Below are 15649 nucleotides of genomic sequence, written 5' to 3'. Positions count from 1 at the left end.
CTTCCTGCCAGTAAAAATTAATGAGAAATTTTCCAATGCTATTTGAAATTTGCTGCTGAATATGAAACTTTTGTCACTGAAATTATATACTCTACTTTTCACATTAGTGTTCCTCTTCTGGCTTGCTCTGCATTGGAAACGGAAAGCCAGAAACAGCATTCCCCAAATTCCCTTTCTCCTCTGATTTTGGGCTACAGCTGCCAATGTGGAACCCTTGGTGTGAGAGCTAGAGGGTGGGAGATGGAAGGAAGCCATTGTTGCCTGGAGGCAGGTACAGGCAGACATATGTGGACATACAGGCAGCTTCCAAGCTATGGAAGCTAGCTAAGGTCATGGGCCTAGGTCCCTGGAGACTACTTGCCTTAGTGCTAAAGGCTGAGAAGGTAGCAATAGCTGTCTAGAATCCTTGAGATTCACATAAATTTCCAGGGGACACCTTGAAAGCAATTACTATTGGGTTGGCCAAAAATTCTTTTGGGTTTTCTCATTGTTGTTGTTCAGTCACTAATGGACTGAACATGGACAACCTCATGGACTGCAGCCTACCAGGCTCCTCTTCCTTCACTAACTCCAGAATTGGCTCAAACTCATCTCCATTGATTCGGTGATACCATCCAACCATCTCATTCTCTGTCACCCCCTTCACTCCCTGCCCTCAATCTTTCCAGCATCAGGGTCTTTTCCAATGATTCTGCTCTTCACATTAGGTGGCCAAAGTATTGAAGCTTTAGCTTCAGTTTTAGCCCTTCCAATGAATATTTAGGGTTGATTTCCTTTAGGATTGACTGGTTTGATCTCCCTACAGTCCAAGGGACTCTCAAGAGTCTTCTCCAGCATCACAATTAGAAAGCATGAATTCTTTGGAGCTCAGCCTTTTTGATGGTCAAACTTCAGTTTTTCCATAAAATGGTGCAAAAACCTGAACAAACTTTTTGGCCAAGCCAATAACTATATCATTGTTGGTGGCTTCCCAGAATTTTGTCTCTCCAGACTTTCCAACTTCTGTAAGCCTGCAATTCCCTGGATAAAAGTTTCCATACTTGGAAGACATGAATTGCTTCCATTTTCCTGGCTGAACACTGGCTAATACAAGTACCTAGGTCAATTTCAAATTTCTAAGTCAAAAGCAAATGAAATATAATAAGTGCACAACCTACTTATCAAAGCACTAACCTTTCCCCTTCGTCTCACCTGCATAAAAAATGTTTATGTAAGACATCTCTCTCTTTAGAAATTTCAGTTGCTCTTTGTGGATCCTAGTATGAGTTGGCAAATCCATCTGTGGACTCTCTTTCCTCTAGATTTCTTTAGATTAAGAGAATCATCTATCTGTTTTGGTATCTCAGGGTATTTTTTTCCTTGAATCAGAGTCTGTACAAGAGTTTGTTAAAATGTCTACTATTATTACCATTTTATAATTTCCTCTGGCTGGTAACATAAAAACAACAATGCCACAAAATAATGGATCTTAAAATATATACATATATATTTTATGTATCTATATATTTTAATTGCTGAGAGTGTTCCCCAGGGAAGACATCTGTTATGCCAATATAAAACATTTTAAATGAACACAATCTGGCTGTTTTAATTCCAAAATTAAAGCTGCCAAATTTGTAATTTGATGGTGAACTGCCTTTGAATTCTTAATTATTCCTATACTCTTCCAAGGCCACTAGGTGGTGGCTGTGCTATGGAAACTCTCATATTCATGGAAACTTTTTCCATCTCTATTACAGCATTTTTGGAGTATATACTGTGAAGGAAAAATCTATTTCTAAAAGAAACAAAGACACAGTAAAAAGAGCTAAGGAAAAGCTAGAGAAAACAAGTTATTTGGAAACTTCCAGTGCGATCATGGAGAAGGAAATGGCAACCCACTCCAGGATTCTTGCCTGGAGAATCCCATGGACAGAGGAGCCTGGCAGGCTACAGTCCATGGGGTTGCAAGAGTTGGACACGACTTAGCAACTAAAGAGAGCAAGAGAGTGCTTTCACTGACATGCCTTCAGGATCCTGGACTAATTTATACATCACCTCCCTACTGTGTACCAAACCCTTCTGAATGTACAAAACTAAAAATTCACATGGAGTGACTTTTCCGGTAAAGGACAAAGCTGGGTCTCTCTCTTCTAGGTAGCGTTTCAAGTTACTAGATGCTGATGTTGAAGGAGATAAAATTAAAAGCCTCTTGTGACTTTTAGAATTTGAATGACTAATGATGTCATTAAGACAGAAAACAAAGCAGGAGAAGCTGGGGAGAGAAAAATATTGAACTAAATACTTGATATGGTACATAAGGGGCCAGTGGGCATTCAGTGTTTGGCAGGAAGGATGCCAGAGAAAGGTAAGGAAAAGCCAAAACAATAAGGAATTATGAACACACATAAAGGAGTTTAAATTTTACATCATGAATACCAGTGAGCCACCAGAGGTTTTTAAAGAGAATAGCCTGATCCAACTTGAATTTCAAAAATTTCATTTGGTGCCACTAAGGGAAATAGAATGAAGAGAAACGAAGGGAGACTTAGTAATCTACTTCACTGTTTCTTTAAAGCCTTACTCGCTAATGCATTTTCTTTTGCCCAGCCCTTATATCTTCACCTTATGTAGGACTCCGGTCTCAGAGCTCTTTTCTGGCAGATGACTTTCACTGCTTCTGAGAGTTTGTACAATTGAGATTGCAATAGTTAAAATGAAAAATAGCTAAGGTAGTTGAGGAAGGGTAGGAGATGATTTAGTGCCTATTTCTGTAAGGTAAATGAGCTCTGTATTCTCAAGGACCTGTGGAAAACAGATGGCTCATTCAGAATGGCTTAACTGAAGGAATTTCCAATGGAGGCACTATTTACAGAGTCATGGGCATGTTTACGGAAACAAACAAGAGAATGCTGAAACATCCAGGGGCTAGCAACAGCAAGAAGGAATAAACTATGTTATTATAGCCCACTGAAAACTGAAGTCATGGGAGAAGGCCCACCTAGTATAACTTCTGGCCACGAAGGAGTATAGCCACTACCAGTCCTACTGCCAGGCAGGGAGAGAATGAGGGCAAGAGAGGCCCCCACCTCTCTTCTCCTGTCCCCCGAGCTCTAATCAATACCTCTGACTGGCCAAAGAACTAGGTGATACATACCACAGAAGTCAGCCTTCCGGAGCATGGAGCAAGGAACAAGTGGAGAATAGACCTAGATCAAATGGAAAGTAACCAACATGAGTGCACATACTACAAGTACATGCGGAATGGTGTCAGCACAACACAGGAATCACGCTGGATGGACAATTTTTCCCAGCACATTTATGTTTTGAACCATCCAGTACTGGAATATACAGTAAATATGGAATGATCAAACTCTCAGGCACAAGAGAGTTTATTCAATAAAAAGGAAATTATCTGAGATCAGTGCTCTCCATAATACTAATACTTATGGGATGGGCGAAAGGAAAGGAATCTATCCTGAAGAGTTGGAAGCAACAGAGATCAAAGAATCCAAAGCCCAAGGGGAGAAAGGGTGTTAAAGATGGAGTGAGTGATGGTAAGGTAGGCTCAGGCCTTCGTAGTTTTAACTTTCTTAGTTTCAGTTGTCTGAGCAATCCCAATTTTCATGACAAGTAGCAGTCTGAAATCTTAGTGAGGGCACCCACATGAGTTCTCAGCTACTAAGGACAGCACATCACTTAGCAGGAAATATCCACTTCTCTAAGCAGCTGTATTTTCTTCTACTTATTGTCAAGGACACATTAACTCTCATTAAGAATCGAAATCAGCAAAATTCTTTAGTTGCAATCTAGTGCAAGTTATGATGATGTTATAGGCAAGAGTGATACTCAAGAATCTAGAGTACATAATGTTCTTGGGACATATTTCACCCAAGTGTCAAGGGTTTACTACACCACAGAGGTAGCAAGTACAATGAATATTAAAGCTCCATTCACTGTATTTGGCAATTAGAAATCACTGGAGACTCTGACAGAGGAATTTCATGAAATATTGGAGTGAAGGCCAATTGAAGGTGGGCTGGGGAGATGAGGAGCAGAAGCCAGAATGCAGATGGTTATGAAATGAATGAGAGGTGCTGATGTCAGGTGGAGAATGTAATATATCCTATCAAACTGTCAGAATATGGAGAGGAGTAACTTGGCTGTCATTTCCAGGCACAGAGGGTTTCATCAGAGTCTGATTAATGAGAAAAGAAAATGTGGAGAACAGAAGTATCTTACTAGAGATATCGCCCTCATAAACCTTGGAGACCTTGATAATTAGAGAACTGGAAAATTGAAATGTGACATGGAGTAAAAAATGTGAGGGGCCAATAGTGGTTATGCTTAGATGTTGCTGTTGTCTCCGTGTGAGTTAGAACCCTGACTGTTTTAGTTAACTATTGCATCAGCAGAGACTAACACAGCACCTGTAGAACAGGCACTTTGTTCTTTTGCTAAATGTCAGGGAGGGAAGTGGGATGATCTGAAGTAGAGTCCAGCTCATTCCATGAACTGGATCCACCCACGGCAGAAATGGAGCTGAAGCCCAGGCAGCCCCAGCCACTTGGATTTGGTCATCTTCATGGTCCACTCTCCTTGACCGAAAGCAGCAGGAAGACTTAGCATAGCTCGGTCCTCTAAATGTGTTCATTTTCTCTACATCACTGTAAGAGCTGTGTCACCACACAAGACCCTGTGGGGCCTTTCTGGGATAGACCTCTCTCCCATGTCCTCTGCTGTAGCTCTTCTTTGCAGTATCAATACCTAGATAATTGTATCTTGTGCATATTTCCAGCATTTTTCAGATGCTAAAACCACCACCAAATGGAAGAAATTAACTACCTGATAAACATGAGCACATAGCCCCCAGATCTTCTGGCACCTGAGGACTGGTAATGTTACCCACTGTGTTACCTCGACATCAACCAGTCAGAGAACTGTGCACAAGCTGATCACATACCCTGTGGCCTTCCCTTCCCTCACCTGGCCTTTAAAAATGCTTTGCTGAAACCATCTGGGGAGTTCAGGGTTTAGGGGCATGAGCCATCCGCTCTTCTGGCTTGGCCCTGCACTAAACCTTTCTCTGCTCAAAACTCAGATGTTTCAGTATGACTTGACATCACTGAAACTTGCATTTGGTAACAGTTGTAAAGTAGGTCATGGAATAACAGTAAACTTGAAACTAGGAAACCTGGGTCTTAGCCCTAGTTTTTCACTAACTGGTGCCATGGCCTTGGACAATTTTAAATCATATTTCTTATATATCAAATGCAAGTCAGACACCCTATGAAGCTCTGGGTTTGGGACAACGAACAAGAGTCATTGTGGAACTGACGAGACAAACAAGTAAACAACAACTATAATCTGGTGAATCCTTTCAAACAAGGTGCCTATTAGCCCTGTGGCATCAGGAGAGGCTTCACAGAGGAGGTGACAATTAATCTGAGAGGTAAAGAACAAGTCAGATCCAGGCAGTCCCTTCCCCTTTCTGAACCATAAAGCAAAGCAGGTTGCTAAAGGATCCCTACAAACTCTTTTGGCTGTGATAGTGTGTGATCCAATTTTTTTATGACAGAACAGAGCTGGAAAAAAACCTTGAAATGCTATTCATAAGAAAAGATAAATGCGTGCTTAAATTGCAGAGGTGGGTGGGGAATGAGAAAAAGAAACGGTAGTGCTCAAAAAGCACAAGAGAAAGAGTCAGAGACAGCATGCTCAAGTGAGAGCATATTTTCTAGGGCATAAAGGATTTCTGTTTATTTTTAACATAATACACCAAAAAATAAATACAATTATCCCAATTTCTGCCCCCAGTTTTCAGCATTGTGCAGCCTTTATTTAATGATACATCAAAACACATTCTCTGCCAATCCTTCCGTTGCTAAGGAACAGGCAGTCAAGAGCCTAAGCTCAGAGACCAAAGCCATCATTAAAAGGCTTTGTGCATTGCTATCAGTAAAATGTTAATTTTATAAGCCTGACTGATACCCTCCTGTTAGCAAGTTCCAGGAATGAGAACCCAGATCCTGCTAATTTGGCTAGTTCTCCTTTATTGGGCTCAGTGTGGCTTACATCAAAATAAATAAATAAAATACTGTGAGCCAATAACTAGGCTGAAAAGCTAGTTTTATCCTGAAAAGCTTGTCCTTTCTCCACACAGTCCATGTCCTTGTCAAACCAGGATAGGAAAACGATTGACCTACTGCCTGTATTCACTTAGAGTTTTCAACCACACAAGTCAAACTATTTCTCTTTATATAATTGCTCCATATCCTCTTTAGTCACCATTTGGTTTCATCATCCTTGACATGCACTTAAAGAGAAAAGAGAGAGAAAGCGCTTCCTTAGTTGGCATACACATGAAGGACAGGTGCCCCGCCATAACATGAGGAACGCCAGTGGCCTCTGTGTGACTGTTTGAACCCTGAGCTCCCAACCACTCTGTTCCCTGACTCACATCCATAGATAACAGCTCTCATCAACACCGCTTATGACTCTCCTTGACTCGACCTTGGATCAAGGCTGTTTCCCCACATTTCTGGTCACTACAGAATCACAATATCTCACTGTCACACACAAGTCAGCTCTTTCAGCCACCATCTCCTCCACCGTGATCCCATTGCTACAAGCTGGCCCCATGCTGACTGTGTGGCCTCTCTCTGCTGGCCATGTGCTAGGCACTGCGAGAAAGCTCCTCCTCCTACAGAGATCTCCTCAGCTCTTTTCCGTTTCCTGGAGGTCACCATCTGCTTCTTCTTATCTCCTACTCTCAATGCAGAAACTTCAGGAGATGAGCCTGCCTTCTCTTTCACTGGAGGGAATAGGTCCTCCTTTCACTGCGCTCAGACCCACGCTCTCTCTTCTCCACTTGGGCAGGGATAACTCTGTTTATGTTCCCAGGCAGCCTCATGCATGACCTTCATGGAGTCCTTTATGGCAGTGACAGAGAGAATGCTTCTCTCAAACTGCTACCAATAGGGAACATAATTAGGCCAGAGTCCCAGCTGCTACACTTTGATCCACCACTATGCCTACAGCAAAACCACTTCTCGTGGGCTCTTCGCAGGTATTAAGGTAAATCCACTTCTGGGAGACACAGGACCTCTCTCCCAGGAAATCTTGGTTCCAGAATTTCCCCAAAGGCCTTGTCAAGCCTTAGAGCACATAACTGTCTGCAAGGCTGCCACCCGACTTTCTTTCCCATGGTCCAACATAGCCCACCAGCTGGTCCTGAGTGCTGTGGATCTGAGTAGCCTATTCCAGTTCTAAACTGTTCCAGAAGGACTTGTCCCAACCCCTCCAGTCCTCCTCTGCCACAAAATGCTAGGTTTCCTCTAAAGCTCATCCACGTTTAAGAGACCCTAAAGCAGGTTGGAGAGTGCTCGAAGAGACCACAGATCAAACAACCTCTGAGAGTTCTGCCTTAGAGGCACTGAAACCCTAAGTGCCTTCAATCAATACAGCTTTGAACAGCACTCTTTAGCCCAACGGGTTTTAGGAACAAACTAGGTCTTACAGGCACGTGATTGCTTAGCTGTAAACCAAGCCTGCTTCAAGGGTTGAACATAGGGAGGCTGAAGAACACAGGAGATGCAGGAGTGGCTACAGCCACTTCTATCAATATAGAGGTTCCACACCATGTGCGTGTCTGTGTGCGTCTGTCTTTGGCAGGAAATCTCAGATCCCAAAGAGATTTGGGACATAGAGGCCTATGCCTCTGAATTGGGAACTATTCCATTCCCAGCAAGCAGAAGATGCATAGCTACTGAGTTGCTTCTTGAAGCCTCAGAAATTGGGATTCTCTGCCTTGGGACAGCTCATCAGTTTCACACCAGGTTCACATACAGGAGCCCAGAGACAGTACAAAATATAGAAAGGAAAAATTTATTTCCCTCCTCTGACCAATGAGGAAAGCAATAGTAATGGACAAATTTATGCAGAACACATGGCAGTGGCTGAAGACTGGAAGTGTCAAAGGCATCGAAGAGAAATGTGAGGCGACACCGATAATGGAAAGAAGACACACTGTTGACTCTGACAGCTTCCCTCTCCATTCCAGTGTGAAAGCACAGAGCAGCGGGACTGCAGAGCAGAGAGGATGCTCTTATTTGAGGAGCCAAGGCCAAATACCTCCATGGAGAAGAGAAGGCTCACCCTTTGGACAGGAGCTGAGCAGATACAGCCTTGATGCCTGTACTGCACTAGAACTTCAGTGTAAATCTGATGACCTCATCTCCCTGAAGCCTGTGATTAATTTCATTTATAAAATACAGCTCATCAGATCAAAGTTAATCCCTCCCATACTAAGCAGGTTGTACACAGTGATGGGTGACTCTGTCAAAGGGTATGAAACTAAATCAGGCTGCTATTCTTCATAAGGGATTAGTAGTACATTGGGCTTTTACCTTAAAGAGAAGAGATGTAAAGACTCGGATTGAAGAATTTATAACACCCATTTGTAGATACTCATATTCTATTTTAACTTTTTAACTTTCTTCAAAAATGTAAAATTCCTTCAAAAATTATAAAATATCATTGACTAGTATCTGTATTTACTGTCTTCACACATTTCTCAACACTTGCCAAGACACACACACACACACACACACACAAACACACACACCCTGTTTATAGATTCTATGCTATTGAAATACCCCTACCAAAAGGTGAATGTTACCACTAAGCATCTGGGCAGAATCTTGCTTAAAAGAAAGACTTCTGGAGCTAGATGCCTAGATTTATATTCAGTTCTGCACTTATCAGCCAAGAGATCTTGGGCAAGTTATTTAAGCTCCCTGTGTCTCAGTTTCCTCATCATTAAAATGGAGTGAAACTAATGTCTGATACACAAGGTTAGAGTGAAAATTAAACGAGCTGTTAATAAAGTAGTTACAACAATGCCTGGAACTTAATAAGTCTATGTGTTTCAGCTTTGGCCTGATCCTATGGCAAGTTCAAGGCCATGACTTGTACCCTAGAGTATTCCAGCTTGAGTCAAGCAGGCTGGTCTTCTGTATCCCTATGTCAGCTAGTTAAAAATGTAGGCACCCCCACCATCACCAGAAAACCACATTACATAGGCAAATTGCCATTCAACTTAGGGCAGAAATGTCATATTTCCTGTGCATATACATTGAAGAGAAAGAACCAAGTTCACACATTTTCTGCTTTTCAGCACAATTATGTTTGACTAGTTCCCCTAACTTTCTTACACAGTTAGGTCTCAGTATGGTTAATTTTAGGTCTCTACAGCATTAGGCCTTTGCAAGATTAATACTCTTTAACTAAATGATTCTCATGAATACCTTGTGAACACTGATTTGAGGATTCAATTTCCTAGTGTGTGAATGAGGTCATATTAACAGAAGTGGCATGAATTTCACTGGCTCATGATTCTGCTTGTCCTCAACACTTGCACCCCTACCCACTCTTACCACCAAGTATTCCAGGAGACTGTAGGGAGGGGCAAAGTCACACTTATTCACAGTAAACCTGGCCCTTTTGAGCATGGGACCTCTGCCGAGGTCCCGCCCCGGCTGATCCAGGGAGTTCGAAGCGGGGATGGCGTCGGCGAGGATCAGGATACAATAGCTTCAATTAGATATTAATTAGAGATGTAAAGAGTAATAGAATGAGGATAGCTCAGGAGGAAAATTCAGTGGAGAAAAGAGACTGAGTAGCTTGGTTTACACAGGAGACCAATAAACCTTCAAGACAAGAAGTTTGCACCACTTACATAGGCCGCAGGCGTCCTTCCGTTCTCCCGAAGGAGAGGAGACACTGAGGCCTCCCTGGTCGGATCTTAGAAGCCCAGGCATAATTAGTAAGCATGGCGGGCTCCACGCTCCAGATGGAAACTCAGCCAGAGTTTGAGAGAGAGAACGACATGGGGAGACCAGTATTTCAAGAAACTGATCCCAATTCTTTATTTTCCATGGTCTACTTTTATACACTGAGATGTTATGCAAAAGTCACCTGGGGTCAGCAGTCCTGACTTTTATCAAAGTCAGGTGCTTCATACAAATGTATACAGAAGTCTTAGGGGTGTTACATCATCTTCTGGTCAGGGGGCCTGCTGACAATTTATGACCCTCTCCTTGTGACAGCAGTCAGTCAACCAGGACACTTATTTCTCCAGGGGTGATTATTCTTAAAAAAGACTCCACCTTCCAAAGGTACAAGATAAAGTTACATTCCTATAGGGTGAGGGTGTAGTGGGTTTTAGTTAAGGAAAGAATTTACTTAGCCTAAGGTCTAATGTGATTAATATCAAAGGTTAATACTTATTTCTTCTATACATTCATTAATGTGTATAAGGGCAGGAGATGTGGAGACTTAGCAACAAACATTGGCTCAACAAATGAAAAACCCTTCACCAATACAGTTTCTAATCAGCCCACTATACTTAGACTAATGGTTTTCTAACTTTTCTTTTTTTTTTTTTTTTAATTGGGCGACTTAAAAAAATTTTTTTTAATTTTATTTTATTTTTAAACTTTACATAATTGTATTAGTTTTGCCAAATATCAAAATGAATCCGCCACAGGTATACATGTGTTCCCCATCCTGAACCCTCCTGTTTTTAGAAGGTTTAAAGCATCTTGTGCCTCTCACGATTAGGAGGCTGTGAGCAATCACATGTGGCCGGACAAGCCTGTCAGGCAGGCCAGAGAACCTTCAGAGGAGTTTGTAGGTTAAAACACTCTTGTCACGCCCAGGAGTTTTCATTAACTGGAGCTCTAAGTTAACTCCTTCTCCGAAAGAGGTGGTGGGGGACAGCCCCCCTTAAAGTCAGAGGTGTAGGTGAGAGCACAAAGTAGTAAAGTAGGCAGACTCTGGTTTTGGGGGTAGATGCTCGAGAATTTCCAGGGGGACTCCTGAGGCTCGATCCCGCCTTTGCGTATGTCGAGCCTCCTTCCTCGTGACCTTTGCCACGGGTGGAGGTCCTCACGCCAGCTCCCCGCAGACCTCCACTGCCACTTGCCTCAAGACACCACAATGATGTCGCCCCAGTGCTCTGCCCACATTCTGGGGTTACACTTTAATGTGGGATTCCCAATCTGAGCTTCCACTGAAGCTCTAAAGGTTTAAAAGTATCTCTTTAAGGATTAAAATAGCTTTCTTAGTTTCACTCACAGTACTTATGCCTTGACAGGATCCAGACAAAGGGCAAGCACAATTCTGTACTCACAACTGCCTCTGTTCTGGAATGACTAAGGTTTTCAAACTGAGTGCTTGAGACACATTATCCCAGAGGCACCTGAGTTCTCATGTCAGTGGCTGACCAACTGAGACCAGCATCTATAAACTAAGTCCAATCTAAGCCAGAATCTTGAATCTGCAAGAGTGAAAATCAGTGATCCACACACTGGGCCATAAATACAATTAGGTATCTATTTCTCTTTGAGGAAAATCAGAGTGAATTATTGTAGTAGGGCTCTCCAGAGAAACAAAACCTTCAGGGGTAGGGGAGAGATGGATTGATTAAGAGGAATTGGTTCATGTAAATATGGAAGTTGAGGAGTCCCATTATCTGCTATCTACAAGCTGGAGACCCAGAAAAGCCAGCGGTGTAATTCAAACCAAACCCAAAGGCATGGAAACCAGGAGAGTAGATGGTGTGAATTTCAGTCTAAGGGCAGGAAAAGATGAGATGAGATGTTCTAGCTCAAGAAGCTAACAGAAAAAAGTGAGGAGGAAGGAAAAATCCTCATGACTCTGCCTTTTGTTCTGTTTAGGTTCTCAACGGATTGAATAATAGTCATTCACATAGAGGATGGCAATTTGCTCTACTGAGTCCACTAATTCAACTGCTAATTTCATCTGGAAAAACCCTCGCAGACACACCCAGAAATAGTGTTTAATCTGAGCACCTGTCTCAAGTTGATACATAAAACGCCCTGTCACAAGTATTACATTCTTACGAGTTAAAGAATATAACACTTTGTAGGAATCCTGGCCAAGTTTTGGCTCTCAAACTCTTTCTGGTTGCTTGTTATGAAATCATTCATCTTATCCTCTTCATTAGAAAGCAACAAGGAATACTTGAAATTTTTACTGCCCTTCAGACATCATCCAACCATTTTCATATCTTTTCTTTCTAATAAATGAGCTACAAAGCAAGTTCAAAGTAAGAAGAATGCCAGGAGGGATTTTGGTTTGTTACCAATGAGAAGCTTTACAAATATAACAGCCTGGAATCTTCTCTGCTACCACCAACAGATGGGACACAATATCCACCAAAGAGCCATTATGGCCTTTGGTTGTTATTTTTCCTACAGTTCAGCTGGTACACATTCCAAAAAATAATACACATTTCTGGGGCAGGTTCGCATTATAATTTTGGAGACTTTTTTCTTACCTTGTAGACTTCCCACTGCACTGAAAACCGAACCTCCTCCTCATTCAATTTGGACTTCACTGGGAGGATTCGACTTGGCAAAACAGTTACATGATGCTGCAAGTGGGTTGTAAAAACGTCAATGGTCCCACACAGGAGTTAGTACATCTACCATTCGAACTCGATTGTGCCGACTCTGTTGGCAGTAATATGGGAGCATGTATGCAGTTATCACTAAAAGGCTTTTCATACTGTGACAATCAGATCCCCTGGTGCTCAGACATTGCATTCATTTTCTAACTCATTCATCATGTGAATGAAATGAGGGAATAATGGGAACTGTTCCTCATAGTTACCCATCATTTAGTGAGGACATCACGTTCGGGTTTTTTGGATGGAAAAAGAAAGATAAATAAGAGGCTTATCAGTCTTAACATCTGACAGTCCTAGCAACTCATGAGCCCTAATGTCACTCAGAAAGCACATCATGACAGCCCCTGAGGAAACGGAAGCGTGAATCTGGCAAAGCCCACCTGGCAAGTCTGGCAGGCACACCTCCACAATCCTCCTCATTTTGTCACTTTCTGGAAACACTGTTTTAGCTAAATTCAAATATTCTTAACTAAATTAGAGTAAAATTTCAACCCTTGGACCTTATAAATAGACTTTTAAGAATTTATTTTGAAAAAAATGAGAGAGGCACATAAGTATAAATATTCAAGGATAGTCATTACCATAATATCTAAAATAACAATATATTGGAAACAATCTAAATTTTCAGCAAGTGCAGATTACTCAGATTATCATATAGCACCATTATAAATAATGTTTGTGAAGAACATTTAAATATATGGAGAAATGCTCAAATATATCAAGTGAAGAATCAGACTATAAGATATGTATACTGCATTGCCAATTATATAAGAAAAAATATCAGTAATTATTCTCTTTAGGCGGTGAAATTATAAAATGATTTTTTTCTTTTCCACATTTTCTGTATATTTTAATATTTCAACAATAAACATATATAAGAAAACTAAAATAAATGACATTTTTAAGAATTCAAGAGTAATAAAACAGTTATGACCTACAGTTATGTCAATTTTCTTTGCCATATAAGAAAATAACCAAGCAATTTTAGACTGGAAAAAATGGCCACTATTTGGGAAGTACACAGAATCCAAAACCACAAAACCACTAACGCGAAATGGAGAGAGACTAAAGAACATTACACACCTGCTTAAACATTCCCTGCTTAGCTTTCTCCTTCAATTAGAATATACTGCCTTTCCCCAAGACAATAGAGAGAGTTCGCATTTAGTCTGCCACATGAAAGGTCCATTCATTCAATATACAACTGTTAGAAACCACTATTAGGTCCCTATTACTGCTCTGGACAACAGAAAGATAGGGACAATCAAGCTGGAAATATTCCTGCTTTGGTAGCATATACATTTTCTTTTAATTTTTGCAACCATACCATGAGGTAAGTGTGCTTATTCCCTGGTTATAGGTTAGAAAACTGAGATTCAGAAAGACCATATTGCTTGCTAAAACTAGTCAGGTGAAGCAGTACTCAACCCAGGTCCTCTGATTTTCTCAAGACTGAGGTTCCTCTGACAACACTAGAGGTTTTCAAATACTTTCAAACAGCGGAACCAATTTTTCGAGTAAAATTATATTTGCTCTATTTCACCAATTCTGATGAATGCTTTTTCATATTTTAACTTCTCTTAAAATGAGAACATAAAGTGACTTACAATTGCTGTTGGCCATGAAGCAGTAGAGATGAAATCTGGTTGACTGCACACGTGCACCCAGTCTTGCAAAATTGGTATCAGCAGCTTGCAAGAAAATTCCAGAGGTGGTAGTGGAGCATACTTTCAGGAAATCCTGCCTGACCAATACGCTTGATGGCAGAGAGGATGATGCTGTCTGGAAAACATAAACATTGGTGATTCAGACTCTAGATACAAAGAAGTTCTAGCATACTTTAACCAGCTAATATTGTTTATGTGTATGAATAAGACTAAAAGAGCTCTTCCATCAAGTATAAAATTTAAAAATTCAAGTGACCAAAAACATTGTGCCATGATCATTTCAGTGGTTTTCTCTTTCTCACTGATATAATGAAGATGGTACATCTGGTGATTCACAGTGTGAGTTAAGGGTGACATGTATAAACGCAACACTTTGGACTTGATCAAAAGAGATGGAATTCTAAGTTCTACCTCCTCCACACTGAGCTTCAATAAAAATAATTCCTGAAGGGGTATAGTTCCTCTCTTCCTCCTCCAAAGGCAGAGATTAGCAGCATCGAGGCCTGATTGCAAACTTGATCATTGGAATCATGTTTGGCAATCCCTGAAACTCTTCTAAGGGACCTAATATTTCATTGAGATAGATTCTTGAAACTTGCACCTGCATATCCTTTCCTAACTAGTCCAGATGAGATGGGGCAAGGGAGCATGTGCAAACATTAAGGCACAGGTTTCAGAATTAGACTCCCTTGGTTTCAAATCTAAGCTACCCATTTATTGGCAGGATGATCTTAGATGGGTGATTTAAACTTTTTGTGCCTCTGTTTCACCATCCATAAATAATAATAGCACTAACCATATAGGGTTTGGAAGATTAAAAGAGAAAATTCATATCAACTACCAAGTCTAAGCCTGCAACAAATGCTCCCTTTTTTTTATTATGAGGGAGGGGATAAACCTAAAATTACAGCTTTACTTCTGAGACTTTGCCTCCACTCCTCCAACAAAATATGATCTATCATCTGTTCTCATCAATGACAGATATTTACTGAGTGCACTTTCTGTGGGAGGAACCCTCTGGGAGTTTATCATCTATTAGAGGAATGAGACACAGACAGCAGAAAAAATAACTACAAAATAGGACAGTAAATTCTAAGCGGTGTGGAAAACAGTACTTTAAATTTCTAGATGAGAGGGTATTGCCTGTATTAAGGAAGGGCAGGAAGACTTCACAGAGGAAGTAAGATTTGGAAACTCAGGCTAGATGCTAGCCTAGCCAGAATTAATGGGCTTAATCTAGAAAAGCAAATGAGTCACTAGAGTTTTGTGAACATAAGTGACCTAGTCAAGGGCACGTTTTAGCAAACATTCTTTATGGGTCAACAGGGATATAGATCAGTTCCTCTTTGGAGGAGGGCAGCAGGGGAGGGATTCAATTTTCCTGAGCACTTGTCAAGTGTATTTGGTAAGAGGTCAGCTCTGAAGGGAAGCAATATCTTCAACAAAGAAAATTAAAAGGCTGTTAAAGGTGTAAGTGAGGTGAGAGGAAATAGTTACCCAGAGTAAG

At 41.1% G+C, this 15649-nt stretch overlaps 1 protein-coding gene across 49 annotated transcripts in view; it reads right to left on the bottom strand.

Annotated features, from left to right (window-relative positions):
• The window catches only part of LOC147364665 (uncharacterized), a 523181-nt gene that overhangs the window by 341412 nt on the left and 166120 nt on the right, over window positions 1-15649 (bottom strand). For 15 of the 49 annotated variants that reach the window (XR_015134814.1, XR_015134813.1, XR_015134802.1 and 12 more), the window contains exons 4-6: window positions 14083-14257; window positions 12344-12439; window positions 3137-3188 (exon numbers count right to left, since the gene is read on the bottom strand). Coding sequence is in view for 13 of the 49 variants with exons in the window: in XM_086321638.1 (XP_086177764.1) it covers window positions 12384-12439; window positions 14083-14257 (231 nt within the window). In the remaining 36 variants the exon portion in view is untranslated. Of the gene's footprint in view, window positions 1-3136; window positions 3189-9883; window positions 10149-12343; window positions 12519-14082; window positions 14258-15649 lie in introns of those variants that run through there. The other 34 variants (XR_015134819.1, XR_015134821.1, XR_015134820.1 and 31 more) reach the window with 7 other exon arrangements.

This window comes from Bos grunniens, chromosome 10 (assembly GCF_055505025.1).
Source record: "Bos grunniens cultivar Pamir isolate PY7600 chromosome 10, Bosgru_T2T1.0, whole genome shotgun sequence".
Taxonomy (NCBI): Eukaryota; Metazoa; Chordata; class Mammalia; order Artiodactyla; family Bovidae; genus Bos; species Bos grunniens.
The sequence above is the reverse complement of the archived record's forward strand: the minus strand, read 5'-3'. Positions and strand labels throughout refer to the sequence as shown.